This window comes from Amblyraja radiata, chromosome 3 (genome assembly GCF_010909765.2).
Source record: "Amblyraja radiata isolate CabotCenter1 chromosome 3, sAmbRad1.1.pri, whole genome shotgun sequence".
NCBI lineage: Eukaryota > Metazoa > Chordata > Chondrichthyes > Rajiformes > Rajidae > Amblyraja > Amblyraja radiata.
Genome location: NC_045958.1, coordinates 75,677,522 through 75,704,278, shown reverse-complemented (window position 1 = coordinate 75,704,278; position 26,757 = coordinate 75,677,522). Strand labels below are relative to the sequence as shown.

The 26,757-nt window shown below is 42.6% G+C and overlaps 1 protein-coding gene across 3 annotated transcripts in view; it reads left to right on the top strand.

Moving 5' to 3' along the window:
- The window catches only part of trpm3 (transient receptor potential cation channel subfamily M member 3), a 471,994-nt gene that overhangs the window by 368,371 nt on the left and 76,866 nt on the right, over positions 1 to 26,757 (top strand). The window contains exon 9 of one of the 3 annotated variants that reach the window (XM_033018122.1): positions 5,085 to 5,556. The exons of the other annotated variants lie outside the window; for them this stretch is intronic. Within the exon in view, the coding sequence (XP_032874013.1) occupies positions 5,085 to 5,132 (48 nt within the window). The 3' untranslated portion in view covers positions 5,133 to 5,556. Of the gene's footprint in view, positions 1 to 5,084; positions 5,557 to 26,757 lie in introns of those variants that run through there. 3 annotated transcript variants of the gene reach the window in all.

Below are 26,757 nucleotides of genomic sequence, written 5' to 3'. Positions count from 1 at the left end.
AAGGATATGGGCCAAAAGCAGGCAGATTGGACTAGTTTAGAAAGGGCATTTTGGTCAGTGTGGGCAAGTTGGACCGAAAGGCTTGTTTCCATGCTGAATGACTATATCACTATGATTCAGTGATTGAAATAAACATTTTTTTTAAATGGGTATCTAAAACATAACTTTAATAATCACAAATATTAAACCAAACACAAATATTTTTTTTAAATTAACATAATTAGTTCCTTATAGCCAACACAACTGTGGGTGGACATTCATGGGGCTGGTGTGTTGGTGTAGGATTCGAACAGCAAGAGTGCTGGAGAATCTCAGAAGGATCCTGCCCTCCCACTGGAGTTGACGAAGATCCAATGGAAGAGTTACAGCTGGGACACAAGGAGTAGAGTTCAGCCATTCAGTTTGGAATTCCGTCATCTTTGTTGAAATTCCTGACTAAATCAAGACTCCGCTGAATGTGGAATGGTCAGCAAAACTCAACAAAATCTGGCCCCTGATGGTTTTCAGGGAATATGAAAATGAGGATGCATTGGTCTGAAGAGAGTAAATTAAATCACGGAACTTCTGTTTTCTTTGCCATGCTAATTGTCGAACACAGGGCGGCACAATAGCACAACGGTAGAGTTGCCAAGGACCCGGGTTCGATCCTGACCACCGGTGCTGTCTGCATACGCCGGGGTGATTGGTGGTCGGCGTGGACTTGGTGGCCCAAAGGACCTGTTTGTGCTCTGTATCCCTAAAGTAAAAAAACACAGGCAGGATTTCCCATCTTTAGGAAAAGCCAGCAAAATCTGATTCAATGGCGATTTTAAAATTATATTTGATAAATACAAAAGAAAAACTGCAAAGTTTGGGGAAAGAACAGGGGTAGGGAACAAGAGCTGGAAGAGGCACAATAGGCGGAATGGCCTTCTGTGTAGCACGTTCCACCATGATCTTAAAATAATTCATCGACTTACTTTAATTTGCTAATGTTTTGGAGGTTTCCTCCCAAATCATTTACTTCAAACCCTATCGATATTCCCTCATGGTCCACGTATACAGAAATGCCTGTGTAACAAAACTGTGGAACCACTGTCCGCAGAAGGACTGTAGCACGTGGCTCACCACAACCCTCTCAAAAAGCAAGTTAGGAATGGATAACAAATCGAATCCTGGCCACAACATGAAATTAATAAATGAAAACAAAATTGGCACATGCCTAATAGAATGCGGATTCAATTAAAACTTTGAATAGCATAACTATAGAGTAGTTAATTTTCAGTTACTCATCTGCTCTTGGTGGAACCTCAGGCAAGCATATTCTATTTTCTGTTCAATTTATTTCATCATCCTGTGAAATGTTCACAGAAAGAAAATGGGAATAACATCATTTAAAAAAAATCTTTGCAGATGCTTGCAGTTGTGAGATTGTCCAGAAGATGCACATGTAATCTAAAGCTGCAAAAGCTGCCAATTCATTTTGTACTTGAGAACCAGAAAGTTAGTCGTTCTAGTGTGTTATTTTAATTAAGTGTGTGAGCTTTTTGAGAAGCGTCAAGATGCTGTCCTGAACTTAAACTAACCTACAGCCCAGTATAATTGAGATCAGCCATCAGTGGAAAGTGAAAAAGAAAAATCATGCATTTCCACAGTATATCTGACTATCACTAAAGAGATGCTTTTTGACATGTGGTGTTTGCTGCTGTAAAGTAAGAAAACTGGCAGCCCATCTGTGTACAGTAGGATCTCACAACCATCACAAAGACCAGATATTCTTTCTGCTGCTGTCAGTCGAAGGGAAGATATTGGGCAGGATACTGAGATAACTCCTCTGTTCTTCTCCACAATAGATGCCACTGGACCCTCCACACGTACCTCAGGGGACAGAGAAGCAGTCTGTCAGATGTATTTCTCAGACGTGGGGCCCCTCTGTCACCTGACATAAGGAGAAGGACAGTCTGAGAAACAGATCTCTAACAATACAGCTCCTCCTCAGCCCATTGTGTGTGGTACCTTATATTGCATTAGCCCACATGCCTACCATTCAGCCCCTCAATCCTGCTTGACCACTCCATGAGATCACAACTCTATCTTCCTGTCTGATCTCTGTAGCTCTTCATTCCATCAGTTTGGAGGAGTCTGTCAATCTTTGCCTTGTATCTCCTCAATGAATATACCTCTGCAGCCCTCTGGGAAAGGAATTCCCTAAACTTTGAATCCTCCAAGAAACTTCTCCTCGTCTCATGAATAATTAGCTCCATAGCCTGTGCCTGTGGCCTCAGTGGAGAAGACCTTTGTGGCTAGATACTTGGCCAGAACATTTTGTGGATCAGTAGTCTTTGGAGGATCAAGATGAACAAGTGATTTTACAGCTCAGCCTTTAGTTCTAAAAATAAATAGATTTTTTTTATTCAGGGCATGCAAATTGTATTCAAGAAAATTTAATATTAATAACATCTTAGATTATGATTTTTCCTTCTGGTTTGAACCACATTTATGTTAAATAGGCTGCTTCCTTCCTTCCTGCAGTGATATTCCCCAAGTGTAACAACATTCAGAATAAAACTGTAAATGGGTCATCCCTTTTTCTCCCCCAAAAAATGTAAGCATTCAGTTTTTGAGTTGAAATGAGTCATTCAGCTGATTAAATTTTAAACAAAACAAATGCATATTTCTCAAAACATCTGCTTTTCCAAAGTTCCCAGTGGCATGTTTGTGATCAGTAATTTGATAATTTGTTGATTTATTATGTGTCAGGGTGTGTTAATTGGAGTTTATCAACAGCTTAATGGTCCGTATTAGTGCCTGATCTTAAGCAGTAAGCTTAACGAGCTCATTTAGCCACTGGCAATCACAGCTGTGTCACTATAGAGATGCTGTGGGTTGGAAGCCAAGCTATGGTCGGACTCTGTTGTATTGTGGTGAAGATACTGGAGTTTGTTGGGTAACTTGAACATGAGATTTTTTTCAAATGAGTTTCAACCCTTTTAGTGTTTAAGAAGGAACCGCAGATGCTGGAAAATCGAAGGTACACAAAAATGCTGGAGAAACTCAGCAGCATCTATGGAGCGAAGGAAATAGGCAATGTTTCGGGCCGAAACTTTGCCTATTTCCTTCGCTCCATAGATGCTGCTGCACCCGCTGAATTTCTCCAGCATTTTTGTGTACCATCAACCCTTTTAGGTTGTTGTTAAAACAATCAAACATGAACTGCTCCGGCTGTAATTGGTAAACACCTCAGAGGAAATCTTGAGCTGAACACCATCGCTCAGTCCGCCTGGGCCTACATGATCTCCCGGTTAAGAAACACTTTACCTCCCCCTCCCATTCCCATACTGACCTATCTGTCCTGGGCCTCCTCCACTATCAGAGTGAGACCAAACGCAAATTGGAGGAACAGCACCTCATATTTCGCTTGGACAGCTTACAACCCAGCGATATCAATATTGATCTCCAACTTCAAGTAGCCCTTGCTTTCCCTATCTCTCCATCCCTCCCCTGCCCTAGTTCTCCGTCTACTTTTCACTATTCTGATTAATTTCACTGTTTGTATGCCTCGTTCTCACCTTCCCCTCAACCAACAATGAACCATTCTACATTTCCTTGAACATTGTCTGTTTTACATAGAAACATAGACATAAAAATTAGGTGCAGGAGTAGGCCATTCGGCCCTTCGAGCCTGCACCGCCATTCAATATGATCATGGCTGATCATCCAACTCAGTATCCCGTACCTACCTTCTCTCCATACCCTCTGATCCCTTTAGCCACAAGGGCCACATCTAACTCCTTTTTAAATATAGCCAATGAACTGGCCTCAACTACCCTCTGTGGCAGAGAGTTCCAGAGATTCACCACTCTCTGTGTGAAAAAAGTTTTTCTCATCTCGGTTTTAAAGGATTTCCCCCTTATCCTTAAGCTGTGACCCCTTGTCCTGGACTTCCCCAACATCGGGAGCAATCTTCCTGCATCTAGCCTGTCCAATCCCTTAAGAATTTTGTAAGTTTCTTTAAGATCCCCTCTCAATCTCCTAAATTCTAGAGAGTACAAACAAAGTCCATCCAGTCTTTCTTCATAAGACGGTCCTGACATTCCAGGAATCAGTCTGGTGAACCTTCTCTGCACTCCCTCTATGGCAATAATGTCCTTCCTCAGATTTGGAGACCAAAACTGTACGCAATACTCCAGGTGTGGTCTCACCAAGACCCTGTACAACTGCAGTAGAACCTCCCTGCTCCTATACTCAAATCCTTTTGCTATGAAAGCTAACATACCATTCACTTTCTTCACTGCCTGCTGCACCTGCATGCCTACTTTCAATGACTGGTGTATCATGACACCCAGGTCTCGCTGCATCTCCCCTTTTCCTAATCGGCCACCATTTAGATAATAGCCTGCTTTCCTGTTTTTGCCACCAAAATGGATAACCTCACACTTATCCACATTATACTGCATCTGCCAAACACTTGCCCACTCACCCAGCCTATCCAAGTCACCTTGCAGTCTCCTAGCATCCTCCTCACAGCTAACACTGCCCCCCAGCTTAGTGTCATCCGCAAACTTGGAGATGTTGCCTTTTGACCTGTCGTTTTCACACCTTATCCTTCCATATCTCTAGTTTCCCTCTCCCCTGACTCTCGATCTCGACCTGAAACATCACCCATTCCTTCTCTCCAGAGATGCCGCCTGTCCCGCTGAGTTACTCCAGCATTTTGTGTCTAACCTCAGAGGACTGATAGGGTGGGATGTAGGGGTGGCAAGATGAAGGTTGAATAACCTTGTTAAAAATATTAAAAAAGAGCAGTTGTTGGAAATCTGAAATAAAAACAGAAAATGCTAGAAACACTCAGAAAGTCATTCAGCATCTATGGAAATGGAAACGGAAACAGAAACAGAATTAATGTTTCAGATTGATGGCACCTCATTGAGCTGAAGCATTAAAGTTTCTCCTTCCACAGATGCTGCCTGATTTGCCAAGTGATTTCATCATTCACTGTTTTTATGTTGAACGACCACGTTATTTCTTTTCACTCCATCAATTACTACTTAAATTGGTCAAAATTCATGTTTGATAACGACATTTTGACATTATTTCTCACATAGCTAAATATCCACCCTGCTTCACAAGAACTCTACCAAAACAAAAATTGACACCGATTAATTTAAAGAGATATTAGATGACCAGACGCTCAATTAAAGAAATTGATTTTAAAGAGGATCTTAAAGACCCAATGAGAAGCAGAAAGATTGGAAGAGGGAGTTCTAAGGCTGAAGATTAAGGCAATTGTAGTCACTGTTCAAAATGGGGGAAAGAAACCAATCATTCAGTAATCTTGTCTCAAAGTAAATTATTTGCTTTCTTCCCAATTTGTATATTATATATACTTTTCTGGAATTATTTCTTTTTTCTACAGTGTAAGAGAGGCTGCTTTGTGTTCAGTATTTGTATTTTATAATTTGAATGCTATGATGTATTATTTGCTGTGATTTTGTGAGCATTTAGTATTATATTTTTTTATTATTTAATCATTATTGTTGGTGTCTGACATTTCTTTATATAAAAAAAATCATTAAACATCCTGCCTATGTGTTTTGTTAATACCCACCGGCAAATGCATTAATTTCACACGACCAGGAAATGAACTAATAATGGACAGGTTGCAATAAACTGAATCTACTTTATCCACTGATTCTATCCCTCTTTCACCCAAGGGACGGAAAAGAGTTCAGTTGCTGTGTAAGAACTAGCAGTATTAACAGGCTTGTGACGATTTAGTACTGTCCTTTAAGGTGATTCTTCTTCACCATAAAGTACCAACAGGTAGCGATCCATCCAAAGGCTTTTTCATTCACATTTCCCATGGAAAGGAGAGCTAAAATCTTTATGAAGGTGATTTGCTTGTGTCTTAAGTGCACAACGAGGAACTGATTGTGAGTAAACAAAATGTGGAATTGAGAAGAAGTTTTTCCACCTAGGGTACAGTGAGAATGTGGAACTCACTCCCATAGGGAGAGGTTGAGTTGACTATGGGGGAAGGGTGGGGGGATGGAAGGAGCTGCTGAATAAACACATGAGAATGGAAGGATATGCTGATGAGTGCAAGGGAATGGAATAGGACGAGGATTGCTGGAGTGTAAAATCTAGCATTGGGCCAAAGGGTTTATTTCTATACTACGAATTGTGTCAGCATGGACAAGTTGGGCCGAAGGGCCTTTTTTCTGTGCTGTATGACTCTATGATTCTCTGCATTTATCATGTCATTATGTAGAGACCAAAACTCCGCACATGCAATGAAACATTTCCTTTTCATGCAGAGTGTACATCACATCAAACACGGTGTGATGCCAAAGCTAATTCTGTTTCCTATTAAAAGTAGATCCCTTGGATAATCTTCTTAATTTTCATCAACATCCTCACATCCATTTGAACAAACCAACCTTTAATTTGAAAGTAAATATTCATGACACTGGAGTAATCCCTTCTGAAAAACCTGCTTGAGATTATTTTGATAAATTACCATTTGAAGCTAAAGTAATTCAACTCAAATACAACAAGATGAATCCTAGTTCAAGAAGAGGCATAGATGCTGCCTCACCCGCTGAGTTTCTCCAAGATAAATCCTAGACTGTGATACCACAAGGTAAACAAACGTATCCGCAACACCACTACCTGTGTCCTAACTCACACCAAGTCACATCCACTCACTCTGTTATAGAAATGATGTTGTTCAGCTAGAAAGGATATCTGGAAAATTTATGAAGATGTTGCCAGGACTCGAGGGCTTGAGTTATAGTTGAGTTGAGCAGGCGAGGACTTTAGGTCACCTTGGAGTGCAGGAGATGAGGGGTGATCTTATAAATGTGTATAAGATCTTGAGAGGAATAGATATTGTAAATGCACAAAATCTTTTAACCATGGTAGGGGAATCAAGAGCCAGGGAACATAGGTTTAAGGTGAGGGGGAAAAGATTTAATAGGGGCAACCTTTTTACAGAAAAGGTGGTAGGTATATGGAACGAGCTGCAGGAGGAGGTAGTTGAAGCAGGGACTATCACAACGTTTAAGAAACATTTAGACAGGTACATGTTCCGAAGAAGGGTTTCGGCCCGAAACGTTGCCTATCTCCTTCGCTCCAGAGATGCTGCTGCACCCGCTGAGTTTCTCCAGCATTTTTGTGTACCTTACATGTTTGTTGATGCTCTTTATGTGGTGACTCTTTGCATACCTTGGGTATGCAAAGCAAAGAATATCATTGTGATGTCACATGTGACAATAAAGTATAAAATAATCATGATAGGATAGGTTTAGAGGGATATGGGCCAAACACACGCAGGGAGGGGGCAATGTAAGGGGTACATTCGCCGGCGTGGGCAAGTTGGGCCGATGGGCCTGTTTCCACGCTGTATGACTATGATGCCAACCCATCCTATACCCAACACCACTGCCTATCCCAGCTCCTCTGCAGGCAGCGCCTCCATTTTATAATTCACATCCTGTTTACATTTCTCTCCATGGCTTCCTCTCCTCCCAACAATCTCTGCAACCTCCTGCAACCCACCAAAATCTCTGCACTCCTCCAGCATTGGCCTCTTGCAAATCCCAGATGTAACCACCACATCCCAGTGGTCTTCTTTCTGCTTCCAAGGACTCATTCTCTGGAATTTCTTCTTTAAATTTGTGATGCACAAGGAGTCCATTGAGAACATGGTGTGACCATACGTCAGGAGCAAGAACTGGTCAGTATAATTCCAGCTCCCATTCTGAGGCTTTGCAAAGCACAGCTCACAGCACAAGTACACAGCCAGATAGCTCCTGCCACCACCAGCCCTCCAGGCAGTGAACCTGGGCCTCTTCAGAACGACAATGCTTTCAAAGCAAAAGCTGAAAACCTTCAGCGGGTCGGTCGGCATGTGTTGGTAGAGGGACAAAGTTAACGTTCCAGATTCAGGACCCATACACCAGAAACCAGTTTCTGCTTTTATCTTCAAAAAATTGCAACATGTGCTGTTTTTTTTATGTTTGTACCAGTGGTTCTCTCTCTCTCTCCATAAAATCTCTCAACAGTGTACACATGTGGGTCAGTGTCACATGTTGACCAACGGTCACCTCCGGGGGCATCCTACCCTGACTCTATCTGTAAAGATAGGTTGGTTTCAATGTTGTGTCTGACAACACCCTCACTCTGGGGCTGAGTTGTGCAGATTGATCATCCTGTCTGGCAATCTAGTGCTTTCCTCTCACAGTCCAGTGAATGCACAAAGGTAAGAGTGAACCACTTGTCCTGTGTCATCAAAGGTTCTTCACGATAAATGTGTAAGAAGGAACTGCAAATGCTGGTTTGCACCGAAGATAGAGACAAAATGCTGGAGTAACTGAGCAGACAGGCGACTATTCTCTCATTCCTTCACCCATTCCTTCTCTCCAGAGATGCTGCCTGTCCCGCTGAGTTACTCCAGCATTTTGTCTATATCTTTTTCACGACAAAGCCTATAATTCATAACAACATGTCTTAAAGATCTAAAAATTGTCTTGGCATCTCACAGGAGAGCTATTGAACAGGAATTGAGTGGGAGGGGGGATTTTCGGGCAGGTGAGTAAACGCTCAGCCCAGGAGGTATGTTTTACGGGGAGGCTTAAAGGAGGAGAGAATGATAAGTGGGCCTAAAGAGGGAATTGCAGAGTTTATGGTCACTGTTGTCAGAGTGACTGGGGATGTTAGTATTGTAAAATTATCAGAGAAAGGAAAACAAAGAGATATTGAAAGTGAGGCAGAGAGGAAGGCGAGAACTATATCTCCACCAAATGAAAGAGGAGAAAAAGAGACAGACAGACAGACAGACAGACAGACAGACAGACAGACAGACAGACAAAGAGACCGAGACAGAGAGACAGAAAGATAGACAAAGAGATAGAGAGATAGACAGACATCTTGTAGTTGTCCCTCTGTAGATTGCTCAACCACCTCAAAATATCCAGTTTGTAAATCATATTTTGCTAAGGTGGTCGTCAACTATCATCCCTACAGTCATGAGGGCAAACCAACTAATATTGCACAGGTGGCAAATGCTTCCTTGAATTTGAGGGGGATGGTGCAGTGGGATTGCCTGATCCAATGCTGAGACAGATTCCCCTGGAACTAAGAGTTAATTTAGCATTGCAACTTAGCATAGAGATGAGCATTTTAAAGATTGACAGGGTTGTGAATGTGTGGAATTCCCAGCCCCAGAGAGCTGTAGCTGCTCATAGAAACATCGAAACATAGAAACATGGAAAAATAAGTGCAGGAGTAGGCCATTCAGCCCTTCGAGCCAGCGCCGTCATTCATTATGATCATGGCTGATCATCTATAATCAGTACACCATTCCTGCTTTTTCCCCATATCCCTTGATTCCTTTAGACCTAAGGGCTAAATCTTTTGAAAACATCCAGTGTATTGGCCTCCACTGCCCGCTGTGGCAGAGAATTCCACAGATTCACAACTCTCTGGGTGAAAAAGCTTCTCCTCATCTCAGTCCTAAATGGCCTACCCCTTATTCTTAAACTGTGACCCCTGGTTCTGGACTCTCCCAACATCGCAAACGTTTTTCCTGCATCTAGCCTGTCCGATCCTTTAATAATTTTATATTTCTATAAGATTCCCTCTCATACAAGCCCAGTCGACCTATTCTTTCATCATATGTCAGACCCGCCATTCGGGAATTAACCTGGTGAACCTACGCTGACCTCCCTCAATAGCAATAATGTCCTTCCTCAAATTAGGAGACCAACATTGCACACAATACTCCAGCTATTAACTGTACTGCAGTTTGGGACTGACAGGTTTCTGGATGCTCTAGGGATCCAAGGATAGGAGGATTGGCAGGAGATTGGACCTGAGGCACAGAATCAGCCACAACCTGTTTTAAATGGAGCAGCAAACATGAGGGTCTGAATGGCTTCCCCCTGCAACTATTCGTAGTTATGGTGCTTCATTGATGGTCTCTTTTGTTTCAAATGCAGTCTGACAGAAAATATTACTTAAACAGTAATAATGTAAATCATGCTTTCTGTTTAATCGTGGTAGAAACTTGATACAATGATTTTGACAGGAGAGAGTAAAATGGAAGCCCATTATTAATCTTAATTTAATATAATTGGTAAAAGTGCCGCTGGGAACATGAGGAAAGTTTATTCATGTAGAAGATTGTTGTGATTTGCAACAAACTGCCTAAAAGGGCAGCAGAAGCAAATTCATTCGGGGCATTCATTTATCATTATAAATTTGGATAAATGCTTAGAAAGGAAACATTAGGAAAGCTTAAGAGACAGGCCGATGGAAACTTAAATAGACCAGGGGACATTGAATAGCTCTTTCAAAGAGCCTCAGATTGACGGCAGGTACACTTTAATGCGGATAAGTGTGAGATTATGCACTCTGTTTTTAAAAGCCGAAACTGAGATTATTATAGGAATGGTGAAGTATACCAGCTTTCCCCCCAGTATTGTCAGCCTCTTGGAAGGTATTTCTCTAAATGCTGATACTTGAAGCAAGAGTAACAGCAGGAAATGATCGGAAGCAGGTATTTGTGTGAAACTTAGAAAAAGAGGCAGGAGTAGTATTTTGGTCTTTTAAAGTCTGTACCACCATTCAACATGAACATGGTTACCAAACCACCTCAGTGCCCAGTTCCCACCTTCTCCCCATATCCTTAGATCCTCATGGCATTAAGAGATATATCTACCTCCTTCCTGAATACATGTAATGACTTGGCCTCCACAGCCTTCTGCAGTTGAGTGTCTACTGATCTTGGTTCCAAACAGCATACCCTGTATGAGATCCCCTCTCATTCTGCTGAACTCAAGTGAACGTAAGCCTGATGGTCTCGCCTCTCCTCATACGTCAGTCTTGCCATCACAGTGAGCCTTCACCGAGCTCTTTCTTTGTCAAAAACATCCTTCCTCAGATAAGGTGATCAGACCTCAACATTAAATTTCAGACATGGTCTCACCAAGCCACAGCAGCTGCAACACAACATCTTTACCCCTGTACTCAAATTCTCTTGCAATTAACACCAACACACCATTCGTCTTGCAGTACCTGAACACTTGCTTCAGCAGCTGGTATTCAAGGACACTCTGGCATTGATTTATTATTGTCACATGTACCGAGATACAGTGAAAAACATTATCTAGACAAGGCACACCATACATAAGTACATCAGGTAACACAAAGGAGAAAATAAACAGAGTATAGAATATAGTGTTAAAGCTACAAAGAAAGTGCAGATGATAAAAAAAAAGTGCAGGGCTGCAACGAGGTAGATTGGAAGGTTGGAAAATTCATCCCAAGCATAGGACAAGTCCATTCAAAAGGCTGATAATAATTGGGAAAAGGCTGATTATAAATCTGGTGTTAAATGCTTTCAAGCATTTGTATCGTCTGTCTGACGGGAGAGAGGAGAAAAGAGAATGATCCATCTTGTGATGAATAAAATTGACTTTGACTTTGACTTTTGTTGCTCCTCACCTTTTCCTATCACCATTCAAATAATAATCTGATTTTCTGCTTTTAGAACCAAAGTACAAAACACACACATTTATCCACATTAAACTTTACCTGTCTTGCATTTGCCCACTTATTCACCTTGTCCAAATCACATTGCAACTTCTATACATTTGTCACATGCCCCTCACAGCTCACATACCCTCCCAGTCAATCTGCAAACATGGACATTTTACATTTAAAATGGTGTATATTGTGAATGGGACTCAAACATTGATCCCCGTGGTACCCTGTGATGCCTTCCATCACCTTGAAAGAGACTTACTTATTCTTCTCGCTGTTTCAGTCTGTCAACCAATTCCCAATCCATGCCAACCTATTGTCCAATCCCATGTGCTTTAATTTAGCACGATAACCTTTTAAAGTCTTCTGAAAGTATTACATCCACTTGTTTTCCTTATCTACAGGTTAGATTCACAAGAAATCCAAATGGATTTGTTAAATATGATTTCCCTTTCATAAACTCATCCTGGCTTTGTCTAATCTAAGTTTTACCCATCAACAGTTCCAAGAGGAAACTTGAAGCCAGTCCAAAGATATATATTAAAGGGGCCAATTGTATTTGCTTTTGACCAGCAAATTGTACGCTACTTCCTTCCCTTGGGTCAGCATTACCTTCTGCACCTGTACTGAATGTGTGGAAGTACTGACCACATTAGAGTCAGGTGTCAGTGCATCTAATCTCTCTTTCTGCTGCTGGACTGACCACTGAGACCATGTGTCCAAATCTTCCCGAGCTGGGAAACTAGATGCCCTTCATATCTGCCCTCCCGAGCTTTACATCGCCCTTGGCTGACAAATCTGTAACAATACCACTCATCTGAACAGAGCCGCCAACCTTCATTTAAAAAACAGTAAGTAATGGTTATGTTTTGTTTTCTCTTTTTCTTTGCTTCACTTTACATTTATGCCCTCAACTAATTTAGAGTAGTAGATATATATCCAACCACATTTATTTTTTTGTAATTATTTCTAGATAATTTTGTTTTAATTAATTGGATATATTTTCAACAATTTCTAAACAGTGCAGTGGCAGAGTGGTGCTGCCTCACAGTGCCAGAGGCACAGGATCGATCTTGACCTCGGGTGCTGTCTGTGTGGAGTTTCCGTGTGTTCCCTGGACCGCCAGGGTTTCCTTTGGATGCTCAAAGATGTGCGTGTTTGCAAGCTAAATGGCCTCTGTAAATTGTCCCTAGTATGCAGGGAGTGGATGTGAAAGTGAAAGTACCATAGAACAAGTGTGAATGGGTGATCAATGGTTGGTATGGGCCCTGTGGGCTGACGTACCCATTTCCATCTTGCATCTTTCAATCAAATAACCCAGATCACTTAGAAACTTAGAGAGATAGTTGAAATGATTTTTGATTTATCACAAAGCCATCAAGCAGAACCGGGGCTGATTTTACCACCTGAGGCAGTGCAGCTTCTCATGAATTGCTCTGCAGCAAGGCTTCAAGGAATCTGGCTGCAAAAGGTAAATGAGACCATCGGAGCAGCATGAGAAGGGCTGGGGGGGGGGAGAAAAACCCTAGGCCTGGGCTATCTCAACTATAATTCAGGAATTATCATCATCACTGAGTATCAGTTGATACTTCTTGGGCGACAGGGATAGAGAGTTATGGAGAACAGACTAGGAAAGTAGAGTTGAAGCCAAGATGATATTAGTCATGATCGTATTGAATAACAGAGCTGGCTTGGACAGTCTTAGGGACTTTTCCTACACTTATCCCTCATATTTGTATATTTTTTTAATATTCTTGGTGTAATAATGTATTTCTTAAGGATTGATATGTTGGTGATTTTTGATAACAGTGTGATTGGTGTAATTTTACCAAGCGATGACCTGTCGGATCCTATATAATTATATAAAACATAACAAGAATATGTTTAAAGCAAGCCAGGGAAAGGTTCCTTAACATTCCCAGGAGATCTGAACACTGCATCTAAATTCCCAACTTGTTTACACTGGCTGAATAAATTTAAAAAATCAATTCTGCAACAAGAATTGAATTTGAGTGTTCCTATTAAACCAGTTACCTGTTTCCAGTAAGACCCAGATAAAGAAGGTTTTTTTAAACTGGTATTTCTTAACATTTAAAATAATATTAACTAAAGAAGGCTTACAAATCTTTCACAGGTCAGGGCATTACGAAAGAGCTTTCCAGTCAATGTTATCCCAGTAGTGCCTCAGTGATCGCTGGTCTCACTTGCTCTCTGCAGCCAGCATTCTCAACCCCCTGCTGCAAAGTAATACATGATAAAATTAGAAGCCTGATACTCAATATTGCATACTGTAGGACCCCACAAATATCCATGCGATAAGGGTGAGATAATTATTTTTTCAGTGATGTTGATGGAGGGTTAAGATGGCCAGGACAATGCGAAGAACTCTCCTGGTCTTCTACAAAAGATTGTTGTGTATATTTATGTCCTCCAGTGGGGGGGGGGGCTTTTACTTGACAATTCATCTAAAAATATCTGCAGTTTGAACATTGTTAAATATTGGGCACCTTCACCGTGGGAAGAAAATAAAAGTGATATGGCAGTAGTTTAAAAATTGTTGTGAAGACAGGTGCAGAGGTAGAGTTACTGCCTCACAGCACCAGAAACCCAGGTTCGATCCTGACCACGTGACAGAGTTTGTACGTTCTCCCCGTGACCTGCGTGGGTTTTCTCCGGGTGCTCTGGTTTTCTCCCACAGTCCAAATATGTACAGGTTTGTAGGCCAATCGGCTTGGTAAAATTGTAGGTTGTCCCTAGTGTGTGAGGGATAATGCTAGTGTGGGGGGATCACTAGTTGGCGTGGACTCGGTGGGCCAAAGGGCCTGTTTCCGCACTGTATCTCTAAACTAAACTAAACTAAACTAAACTAAACTAAAGTGTCCTAGTGGGGGTTTCTCCCAGGTGCTGTGGGGGTGTGAGGGTGACATGATTGAGGCCTGCATAGATCAACCATGACCATGTTGAATGGTGAGATTGGCTTGAAACATGGCATGGCTGACTCCTGCTCCTATTTCCCTGTGTTCCTTTGTGAGTTAGACCAAGTTTCATGAGTGGTAGATTCTATCCACTGCTCAGCAAGGTGGCCACAAGAATGTTCAAACTTAAACATCCTTGAGAATTAGACAAGAGGTGCAAAAGAAGGGAAAAGATCCTTTAACACTACAGATGGTGAAATTCATCGATACCTTCCCCTGCTGCAGCTCAGTCTGAATATTATGTTATGGATTAGACTACTTATCTTAAAAAATGTGAAAAATTAATGTTCCTATAAAAGTAGAACAGGTGTTTGTGCTGCCTCTTTCAAAGAGCAAACCATTTCATTTGCTGCCCTGCCCTCACCCCAAATTTCTGCTTCTTTTTTCTCCTTCAGGTATTTACCCAATTCCTCTGGAAGGTTTCTTCTGCATTGGTTTCATCCATCTATCATTCCAAATCCTAATGAAAGCTGGCACATGGATAGGGTGGTAAAGAAGGCATATGGTATCCTTGCCTTCATTGTTTGGGCCATTGAGTATAAGAGTCAGGAAGTCATGTTCAGCGTTATAGAACTTTCGTTAGGCAGCATTTGGAGTATTGTTTGCAGTTCTGATTGTCCCACTGTTGGAAGGTGGAAGAGGCTTTGGAGAGGGTGCAGAAGATGTTTGACAGAATGCTACCAAGACTAGAACCTGTAATGTCTGCTGCAAGACCCTGTTGTAACAAGCACAATTAACACACGTCCGACATCTTGTAAGAAAAGTTTATTATATCCAACAACCAACAGAAAGTACTAGAAGGTCACTTGTCATCATCAGTCACGAGGCTCAGGCACACTCCCCAGCTTGTACTCCTGGCCTCAAGAGGGCACTGGCTTTTACACATTGATGACGAGTACAAATGTTTCATGATGGCACCAGCATTTACATCACATCTCCCCCTTCAACTTTGGGGTCAAATTCATGTACAATACAAACTATTTCAATACTAATAAATTTAACCTTTAATCAATTTAATGTGGATAAAGTACCAGAATTAACACAGTGCTCTTTATACTACAAAACTATAAAATCATTGCCTAACTATTTTACATAACAAGTTGAGTTGGGGGTATTGACAATCGGCCACTTCTTGTGCGAGTCGTAATTCCGACTCGTTCTGTGTTGTATTTCTGTTGTGTGTGAGTGTGGCTTGGCTCGCTTCGAGTAGGTTCCCCCACCACATAACCTTGTGATGTGGGCTGGGATTGTTCTCTTGGGTCTGGAAGACTTGCTCCGTCTGGGAGAGGGGCTCCTCCGTCTGGGAGAGTTTTCGTGCTCTTTTGTGTGTGTTGCCAGGGCATGGCTCAGCTGCTTTGTGCGCAGGTCGGATGTCCCTCCTGTTTCTCCGTGCAATCTGGCCACGTTGCCACTCAGTTGGTTTGGCACGAAACCACAACTGTTGTTGTCGCTCCAGGCGCGGCAGCGACTCGACGCTTGCCTTCTCATTGAAGTATTCTGCCTGTTTTCTTGCTGGACGGCTTGTTGCGGTCCCATGGGAGGGACAGGATGGGGCTGTAGGAATGATAAAAGCGACGCCAATATGTTTCTTATCAGTCTACTGTTCAGTAGCTGTGAGGGGGCATAACCGCATGTCCCGTCAAGGGGGGTGTTGCGGTATTCGAGGATGATATACATCGGGTCACGGCTGCTGCGTTTGGCTTTCCTCGCGATACTTTTCATGGTTTGCAAACAGCGCTCCACCTGCCCGTTGCTCTGTGGATATATGGGACTTGAGGTGACATGGGCAAATTCCCATTCATCCTTGAATTTGCGAAACTCAGCACTGACAAATTGTCTCGTGTTGTCTGTCATCACCAAGTCAGGAATGCCATTCCGGGCAAACATGCCCGTCATCTCTCGTATCACCGAATGTGACGTCATGTCTGGCAGTTGCGCTATTTCTGGGTACTTGGAGTAATAGTCCACTACAAGCAAATGGTCAACTCCATCCAGATGGAAGATGTCTGCGCCGACCTTAGACCAAGGTCTGCTGGGGATGAAGTCTGGTGTTAGCGGCTCGCTTGCTTGTGCTTTCCTAGTTGCCTGACATATCGAGCAAGTTCCCACTGTGTCCTCAATCTGTGCGTTCATTCCTGGCCACATAAATAAATTGCGGGCGCGTTGTTTAAGTTTCACTACTCCCAGATGTGATTCATGTAGCGCGTTCAGCATCTGCCGGCGCATGCTTTGGAGGACTACGATTCGGTTTTCCCTCAAGACTAATCCATCTACTTCAACCAGCTGGTCATGGTATGCATGAAACTGAGTCAAATCCGAGGGCATATCACGCCTGTTACTAGGCCAACCCTTTCTTATATACTCGCACAACAGTGTTAAGGTTCGATCTTTTCCTGTTTCAGCATTGAACTGCGCAAGGCGCTCGTCTGACATGTGTAGGATGGCTTCTACAGCATGTATCACGTTCGGCAGTGTGATGTGCTCTTCCACAGGCGTGTTTGCACTGGGCAGCCGGCTCAGGGTGTCAGGGACAAACATTTCACGTCCCAGCTTCCACCGTATCTCCAGGTCGTACCGTAGCAGGTGCATTCGCATGCGCTGGAGTCTGGGGCTTAGTTTGTGTAGCGGCTTAGCGAGCAAGCCTACTAATGGCTTGTGGTCAGTAAAGATTACTGTGCGCTGACCGACAATGAAGTCATGAAACTCTCTGCATGCGAACAATATGGAGCACAGTACCTTCTCTATAGTCGCATAGTTGCGCTCGGCCATGTTCACACGTCGTGATGCGTAGGCAACAGGTCTCTCGTCTTGCATCAGGACCGCTCCAAATCCGCTGTTTGAAGCATCTGTGGCAATTGAAACGGGCGCGTTCACATCGTACAGTTTGAGCACGGGTGGCGATGTGAGAAGACACTTCAGCTGGTCTACTGCATGTCTGTGCTTCTGCTCAAAATGCCACGCTACTCCCTTTTCTGTTAGCTGTCTAAGTGGGGCGGTGATCTCCGAAAGATTCGGAATAAACGTGGCCATGTATGTCACCATCCCCAAGAACGTTTGCACTTCAGCCTTGTCTGTCGGGTATGGCATTTGGAGCATGCTGCTGACACGAGATGGGCTTGTGACATGCCTGCTTGGGAGATGACGTGTCCCACATAGTCAATATCTTTTGAGCGCATTACTGACTTTCTGGGATTGAGCTTTAGGCCAGATTCTTTCACCCGTTCAAGTAGGGCTTTCACCCTTGCGTCATGCTGTGCTGCATTCACACCCCAAACGAGAATGTCATCAACAACTATCTCCACCCCTTCTAAATTGCCAAATTCTTCCTGCATTGCCCGCTGCCAAATCTCACTTGCGGATGAGATTCCAAATGGAAGCACGAGGTATCGGTATCTCCCAAAGGGAGTATTAAATGTGGTCAGACGCGAGCTGTCTTCGCTCAGTGGGAACTGCCAGTACCCACTTGTAGCATCAGATTTTGAGAACCATTTTCCCTTTGGCATGTGGGTTGCAATGTTCTTGAACGTCGGCATCGGGAAATGCTCCCTGTGAATGGCCGCATTGAGGTCACGTGGGTCAAGGCATAGGCGGACCATCATTAGGCTTGCTAACAACAGTCATTGAATTCACCCAATCTGTCGGTTCACTCACGGGCTTTATGACTCCCAAGCTTTCCATGCGCTCTAATACGGCTTTGACCTTATCCCAGAACTTATAGGGGATAGTGCGGGGCGGGTTTTGCTTAGGTTGCACGTTCTCTTGCCGCACTATATTATACTCATGTTTTTTTAGCCTTCCCAACCCTTGGAAAAGCTCTCGGTTTTCCTCAATGATTTTCGCAGTGTATGATGGGCTCGCACCCACACCATCAACCGCCTCCTTTCACACAAGGAGCCCTAACTTCTCACACGTCAGTTTTCCAAATATGGGTTTCACATCCCCCCTCACTATTTGAAAGAAAACACTATATTCCTTCTTACCTAATTTAACGTCCCTTTGCCTGCCCTACGGCCCCTGGTATGGTCAAATGGTATGACATTGCACTTGAATTTGGTGGCCTTGCACCCTGCCTGAAGTGGTAAGAAACTGCACTTGAACTTGATGGCCTTGCACCCTGCTTGAAATGGAATTTCAAGGAATAGCCGTGAGTCAACTGCCAGCCCAACAGGCTTGAGTGACCCACAATATGCATACTAGCCCTCTGGAAACCAGTTGATTCAGCCCTCAACACCCATACTAGTGCTCTTCATTGGAGTATTGGCTAATATTTATCTTTAAATTAACATCATTACGGTGAGAGGTTTTGTATACAGACATTTCTGCTGCGTTTCCCACATTAGAAGGGTGATGTCACTGAGGAAGTACTTCTTTAGCTGCAAAGCATTTGAGTCATTGGGAGCTAATAAAAGATGCTCTAGAAAAGCTAAATCATTTGGTTCACCTGCAGTGGACAGCACAGTGGTGTAACGGTAGAGCTGCTGCTTCACAGCACCTGAGGCCAGGGTTCAATCCTGGCTACGACCGCTGTCTATGCAGAGTTTGTACATTCTCCCTGTGACTGCGTGGGTTTTCTGCAGGCGCTCAGTTTCCTTCAACTTTCGAAAAAGTGCAGGTTTGTAAGTTAATTGGCTTCTGTAAATTGTTCCCAGAGTGTAGGATGTAAAGGGGGGAACAACATGTACGGGTGTTCAATGACATGATGGGCTGAAGTGCCTGTTTTCACACTGTATCTCTAAATTAAACTAAACTAATTAAATCTCTTAGCTCTGTGTCTCCAGAAAGTTTACTATACTGCTTCCAAGATCCTTAAACTGTCTTAACAAAGGTACAGGTTAAAGCAATTTCCTTCTCAAATGAATCCTTAAATTATCCAATGTAATACCTAACAAAAGAAACAATACAGTATTTAATATTCCAGTGAAAGCTCACTCATTACAGTTATTTTTTCAGTAATTTGTGCATTTATATTTTAATATAAATAAAAGTGAGTTATAAATATATTTGTCAAAATGAATACAATATTTATCAGTCATTTTTTCGGGAAGGGACTATAAATGTTTAATGAAATGAGTCGTGTGCATGGAAATGAAGAATATATTAATTGGCATTATCGGAGATACATGTGTTTAAGGAATTATTCAGAATCGCCATGCACATACCTAGTTTATGTGGGATTATTCTTTGCCTTGTTTGTGTGGGATTGTCTTGAGTTTTGTGTGCGATCCCCTTCTGACTTGTGGCTGTGCGTAGATCTGTCACTGTCATTATTCCTGGTCTGTATCATCATTGCCCAGTAACCTTTTCAAATATTCAAGCACTTTTTACACATGGTACATGGAATTCCTTTCTGACAGATTTACCTGCTCTGGAGGCTCCTGGATTTCAAAATATGCACTTTACCCTCACCTCCCTCTCTCTGTGATTCATCCAGCCCTACAAATCTGAAATCTCTGCCTTCTCCAATCTTGGCTCATTGCATAATTCCAAGCCCTCTAAAACCAACCTTATTCATTAAGGAACACAAAAATGCTGGAGAAACTCAGCGGGAGTTTCTCCAGCATTTTTGTGTACCTTCGATTTTCCAGCATCTGCAGTTCCTTCTTAAACACTTATTCATTAAGGTTTTGGTCACCTGTCCTAATACCACCTCTCAGGTAACTTTTGAAAATTAACAGGTCTGAGAGGGCTTTGGAGCCATGCAGGGTCACACTGGGTGGAAAGACTCACTCCCAGAGCTCCTTCTTATACAGTGTTAGAATTTCTTCAATAATCGTTGCAGGGAAACACCTTAGGAGATTGCATTACCTTAAAGGGTAAGTGTAAGACTTTGTTGTGATTACATACATTGAAATTCTCAGACCATAAGCCATGCAGTGGCCAATTGGAGCTCTGTTTCCTCCAACATGTGACGGAGGCTACATCACATTTTACACATATTGAAATGCGCTGGCTCATCATAAATATTTCACAGAATGATTCTTCACAAGTGTTCAGAAATTCCCTCTGTGCTGCAAGAGTATTAGGCTTTGTAGACCCAGTGACTGGCAAGAGCTGTATGAGACACTAAAGCGGTCTCCTCAGGCTTTGCTAATAAATTATTCAGATGTGCTTTTCACTAGCAATGCACTGATCGAGCTGCTGAAACAAAATGCTACAGATTCTGGAAGGCTGCTCAGAAACAAAACGTGCCAGAACGACCCAGCAGGTCAAGAAAAATAATTTAATTTATCTAGCATCCTTCACGTCCTTTTCAAAACAGCCCTAAATGATTTACAAATCAAATTTGAAGTATAGCCACTGATCTAATGTCAGAGGCATGGCAGCCTATTTATGCACAGCAAGCTTCCTAAAGTCAGGACGGTTACGTACAGGGGGATAGTCTTATTAAAAAATCTTTCATGATAAATAGCTGCATTAAAAACATCTGCACTTGGTTGCCATGTATAAATAGATCAATTAATATATTAAGGGAACAAGTGCCAGTAGTTAATCCCCTTAGAGAAGAAAACTTCTGATGGTAGACAATTTATGAATAAGCTACTATATGTTTATTACATGAAGTACATAGCATTTACCATAGAGAAACAGGCCATTTAGCCAAACTAGTGTTTGTTTCCTCGACCCAAGCCCCCCCCTCATTTCCCTCCTTTCCTTTCTCCCTCATGCCTTTAACCTGCCGCATCTCACATTCATCTCTGCGGTTTACCCAACCATCCTGTGGCTCTAGGGCCCACCACTCTCTGGGTAAAGACATTTCTCCTGAATTCCTGATTGGATTTATTTGTTCTGCTCCGGCATTAATCGCTCCTGATTCTGGACATCCCCAGGAGTTGAAACCTCTGCACATCTACTTAGTCACATCCTTTAATAACCTTAATGCTGACCACATCAGGTGCTGACCACTCCTGAACCATCTTTCCTCTACTGAAAAGATTGCCAACTTGTTTAGTCTTCCTTGATATAATATTAGACCTGGGTCCTGTTATTATTTTACTGAATCTTCATTGCAATCACCCAGTTCTCTCTCTACCCTTTGTATCAACGCTCTCCCAATTAATGCAGTAACGTTGAAATTACTTGGAATTACAGAGTACTATTAATTAATTCAAATGATAGATGTATAATTCCTGCTTGACATTTACATCTCATATATTATTAATCCACCTGGCATTTTCCTACTCAATCTTCAAAGAACAATGATTCATCATCCTATTTTCTACTCCTGTCAATTACTCAAACTGCTCAAACTGGTCCCCCTGAACACATTGAATTTCGAACATTGAGCAAGTTGATTTAACTACAGACACATTTCAATTGTAGAGGCCCAGTTTTACTTGAGAATATTTTATTTTATATTTGAAATGACAAAAGTTTTCTGTTCATTCGACCAGTGGCTCGTGAAGATAGAACAGGAATCAAGGAGAAAGAATTGATAGTGTGCATTGATTTTAAGGAGTATGCAGAACAACTGGATGTGATCCCTTGCTGAGAGAAACAGTGTCGTTTGAATTAGCAGGCAAGTTCTGGTAGTTTTCCGCTGAATGTCTGCATGTCCACTTGCCCGGATGCCAGCAAGTTCAGAATCTTCATTCAAAAGCAATCGTCCCAACCTTGCTGGACTTCCCTGACAGTTTCCAGTCTTGCTGAAGAGGACAAACATGCTGACCAACATGCCAGCCCTTACTGTGAGGAATCTGCCTATTGAATTTGAGGCAGGAGCAAGAAACCCATTCACAGGAAGAACAGTTGGTAAAAGTGGTAATTGTAAACATAGAAACATAGAAAATAGGTGCAGGAGTAGGCCATTCGGCCCTTCGAGCCTGCACCGCCATTCGATATGATCATGGCTGATCATCCAACTCAGTATCCCATCCCTGCCTTCTCTCCATACCCCCTGATCCCTTTAGCCACAAGGGCCACATCTAACTCCCTCTTAAATATAGCCAATGAACTGGCCTCAACTACCTTCTGTGGCAGAGAATTCCACAGATTCACCACTCTCTGTGTAAAAAAAAGAAACTCCGCTTATTTTAATTACTTCAGTTAATTATTAAGTGACGTTTTTAAAGCATTAATTTTTTTTAAATATTAATATTTAATTTTTTTTATTTGTTTTTACGAAAGATTTTTCGCATGTTTCTGATTTGTTAGGGACACTCAGAAACCATTCTCCCTTGACATGTATGACAGATACCCGAACCCTATCGACTGGCTTATTTGACTGTCAACATTTATTCCAGACAATTCAACATTTGCCCTGCCCCATTCACATGTTCCAGACATGTTGCACAACATTGTCCAAGTAAATATCAAAGGATCCAAAGTCCGAATGTAGTCTGTACGTCAGCAATAAGCATTTATTGTAGTTCGCCACCGAACAGCAAATGTTCGCCCATTTTCAGCCAACAGTTTGCCCAAAGCAGATCATAAAAATCATCCTGCTTTACAGTGTCATCAGTAGGCCATTAATAAAAAACTAAAATTCTACTGAATTAAAGGAGGCTATTTACTCCATAGGTTTGATTCGCTGATACAGCTCTCCAATGGTTCCACAGCTCCTTCTGTCCTATTGTCAGAGACAACAATGTTGATCATTGTCGACCTCTTACTACTTCCCTTTATTGTCCTGTTGAATCTGCTCACCAGCACAATAATCCACTTCCTCTCCAGGACCCCACTGAAAAACTGGGAAACATCCCAGAAGTCTAGCCAATCATTGCCTACCATCAACTCCCCATCCTGTGACCAGCACCCACAAATCATTCATGCTTCATTTCATTCAATGTTTGCAGAAATAGTTGCTCTTATGACTTGCATAAGGTCAAAGTCAATTGAGCCAGCAATGCTTTGCACACTTCTCTAGTCATGGTACAGCTTGTCCCCAGTTTACAAGTGCTCGGCTTGTGTGCAGCACGTACACTACGAGCTGGCGTTTGGGAGACTGATGGGATGGATTCGCTGGCTGTTGTGGAGCTACAGGTGACTTTTCTTGACATCAGCTGGAAATTGGCAACATGAACCCAGGAAGAATAATGATGTCCATTTTGCGAATCCCATCTAGGGACTCGCCACCCTGGCCAACAGCATTGTCCTCTTTAAACTATAAATCGCATTTCAAACCTTGTCGATGACAAGATCTTTCAAAAGAACACTGGAAAAGGCTCAGGATAAAGTTATTAATGTCAGTTTTATTATTAAAAGATATTTAAAATGCTTCTCCAGCAATCTATCCCTCTGGGATATCTCACCTCTGCTAGCATCTTTGTCCACTCAGGGGAACTAGGTTTGCAATCGTATATCCAACGTGAACAGTTCCTACTGTAACCCAAGGAGGACTGGGGATGTAAATATATGTATAAAATGAGGCTTTTAATTCATTTTCACACAATGCATAAATGGTCTCATCTTTCTCTGCCTAGCCCTTGAGGAGGGTGCTGCTATTGAACACTAAAAAGCAATGCTTGGCATTTAGTGCCCTAACTTAATTGCCTCTCAATCGACATCCTTCTGTGCATTTTCACTAGGCCGTTTAGATTCATTCACCTTAGGGAGGCAGGGAGTTGCAGGTAGGGCAGATTAGTCAAGGAAGGTAGATTCCCTTCCCTAAATAACATCAGAATGTAAAATTTTCAAACACAATCATTCAGGCCAAATGACTTGTGCTGGCATTTATCTTCCACCTCCAGTGTAAATTCCATTTGGAATATTTTGGAGGACCAAGAAACCAACCAAGAACCAAGAACCAAGAACCCTCACCCTAACTCATCCTCATCCTTTGCTGCATTAGCTGTGCCTCAGTGGAAACGTTGGTGTTGAAGGCGTTCCACTCACCCTCCAAACACTCAAGCAGCACAACGCAGGCTGGGTGGGTGCTATACTCCATTCAATAGCACCTTTATCAGCACTGCACTGTAGATGGTGCTGTGGTTAGGTAACGTTCAACGGAAATCTCAAGTGAGTACAAGATCCCAGATCCTGCAGATGCCGGAATCTTGAAGAAAGGACCCAAAACATCCACAGGTGCTGCCTGGCCCACTGAGTTCCTTCAGCAGTTGCTTAAGATCCCAGTACACTATTTGAAGAAGGACACGGGAATTTGCCCTGGCCTCCTGACCAATTTTTATCAAACATTTGACATCACTACAACAGGGCATTACCACATCAACATCTGCAGAAGCTTGCTATGCATTAATTGGCTGTGATATTTTCATCATTGCAACTCCAGCAACAACACTTAAAAAATGTGCTTTATTAGAGAAAAACTGGTCAAATTTTCTTATCCCACCAAAGATTGGGTTAAAAAGTGTAAATGCTTGCAAAGCGTCACATTCGCAAGCAAGACATTTCTTACAGAGACTTTACTCCCTCTTTTGGAATTGGATTTCATGTAACAATAATGAACTTTTGCTGTTTAAACAAATATTATTACCTTTTTTGTCCAGAACACGGCATGAGATTTACACTCCAACATTGTGACACAATAGCTACAGAATATTGAATGGCTTCCATGCTGTGGCTTTTATGTGACTCCAGAGCTCATTTCATTGCCCACTGAATCTCTAGAAAAATAATTACTTTTCTCATAATTAATGCACGCCTGTAGAAATAGCTATTTTTCTTTCATTTTACTTATTAGATTATGCACTTTCAAAATATAACTGATAGCTCTGCACGTGATTTGTGGTAATTCACTTATGCCCCTGTCCCACTTAGGAAACCTGAACGGAAACCTCTGGAGACTTTGGGCCCCACCCAAGGTTTCCGTGCGGTTCCCGGAGGTTGCAGGTGGTTGCCGGAGGTTGCAGGTAGTGGAAGCAGGTAGGGAGACTGACAAAAACCTCAGGGGACCGCACGGAAACCTTGGGTGGGGCACAAAGTCTCCAGAGGTTTCCGTTCAGGTTTCCTAAGTGGGACAGGGGCATAAGTGGGATTATACCTTCACATACCACCTTGTATTGCAGTGAGAGGTGATAAACGTTGAAGGTGGTGAACATGTCAGAGAATGATGTATTGGATGCAAAGGCTGGTGGGGTGAACGGTGGAGAGAGAATAGGATTGCCAGACACAGAGGAGACATTGTGAGGTCTTCATCCATAGCAGTAGAGGCAAACCCATGTTTATTGAAGAACGAGGACATCGGAGACGGGAGTAAGGGTTGACATCCTTGCTAGAGGCCAGGTGTATAGTCAAGGTAGCTGTAGGAGTCAATAGGTTTGCAGTAGATGTCAGTCAATAGTCTGTCCCCTGTGATAGAGACAGAGGGATTGAGATTGGTGAGAGAGGTGTCAGGGATAGTCCGTGAATTTGAGGGTGATTCAGCATTACAGTTCTTAGTGTCTTCTGAAATACAGATTCCTTGGAATTTTAGATGAGATGAAGGAGAATCTGATTTCATAAACTGATCGATTTACTGCACTGGTTGAGTTGTCTCTCTCTTATTCTCCCCTGCTTTCCATTCCACCTGCCACATCTTCCAATGAGCAGAGATACCTTGGGTGGATTTGTGAAGAAATTAGTGTAATCCAGGTGGAATTGGCTCAGTACCTGTAGATGGTAGAGGTAAGTACAGGGGAAAAGTTTCAATATCCAGGGGGTTCTGAAGCCCCAGAGATTCCACACTGGATGCACCAAGTCTAAGTAATCTGATTGTCAAGCCTCTAGAATTGACCCAGAGTATCCAAGAATTGTCGATCAATCTCCAGGACTCTCATGAGAAAGTAACATCAAGTAACATAAAGCCACAGTGGTTGAAAGATTGTTTGACTGACAGCCAAGAAAGACCCAACTGTAGCGGCACCTGTTGGCGCACGCAGGTATCGAACCCGGCGTTCGGAAGCCGCAGTCACGTGGCTCGGGAGGGGCTGCTAGTTTTCGCGCTGTTTCGCTTTGCGCGGCAGTTGAGTGCTGACCACCGTTGTGGGTCAGACGTGTTGTAAATACCTGCAAGCTAAAAAGCTGTTTTGTTAATAAAACCAGTTACCAAAACTTAGTTGTCGTTCTTGCAACCGCCAAACAACCATGTATTAAAAACTTTCCAATGGACAGATCTGGGTGAGGATGGGCAGATTGGATGCCCTGAGGGACAACATTTGAGTGGGGCAGTTCATGGGACCAGGTCTAATGACAGTTCCTCCAGGGATACATCTGGTGAGAGTCGGCAACCCCGGTGTGTACAGATAGCTCACCAAATGGTCATTTCATGCATGAGCTTTGGTGGCCTGGTTATGCACTTCTTTCATGGATTCAACAGTTTCCC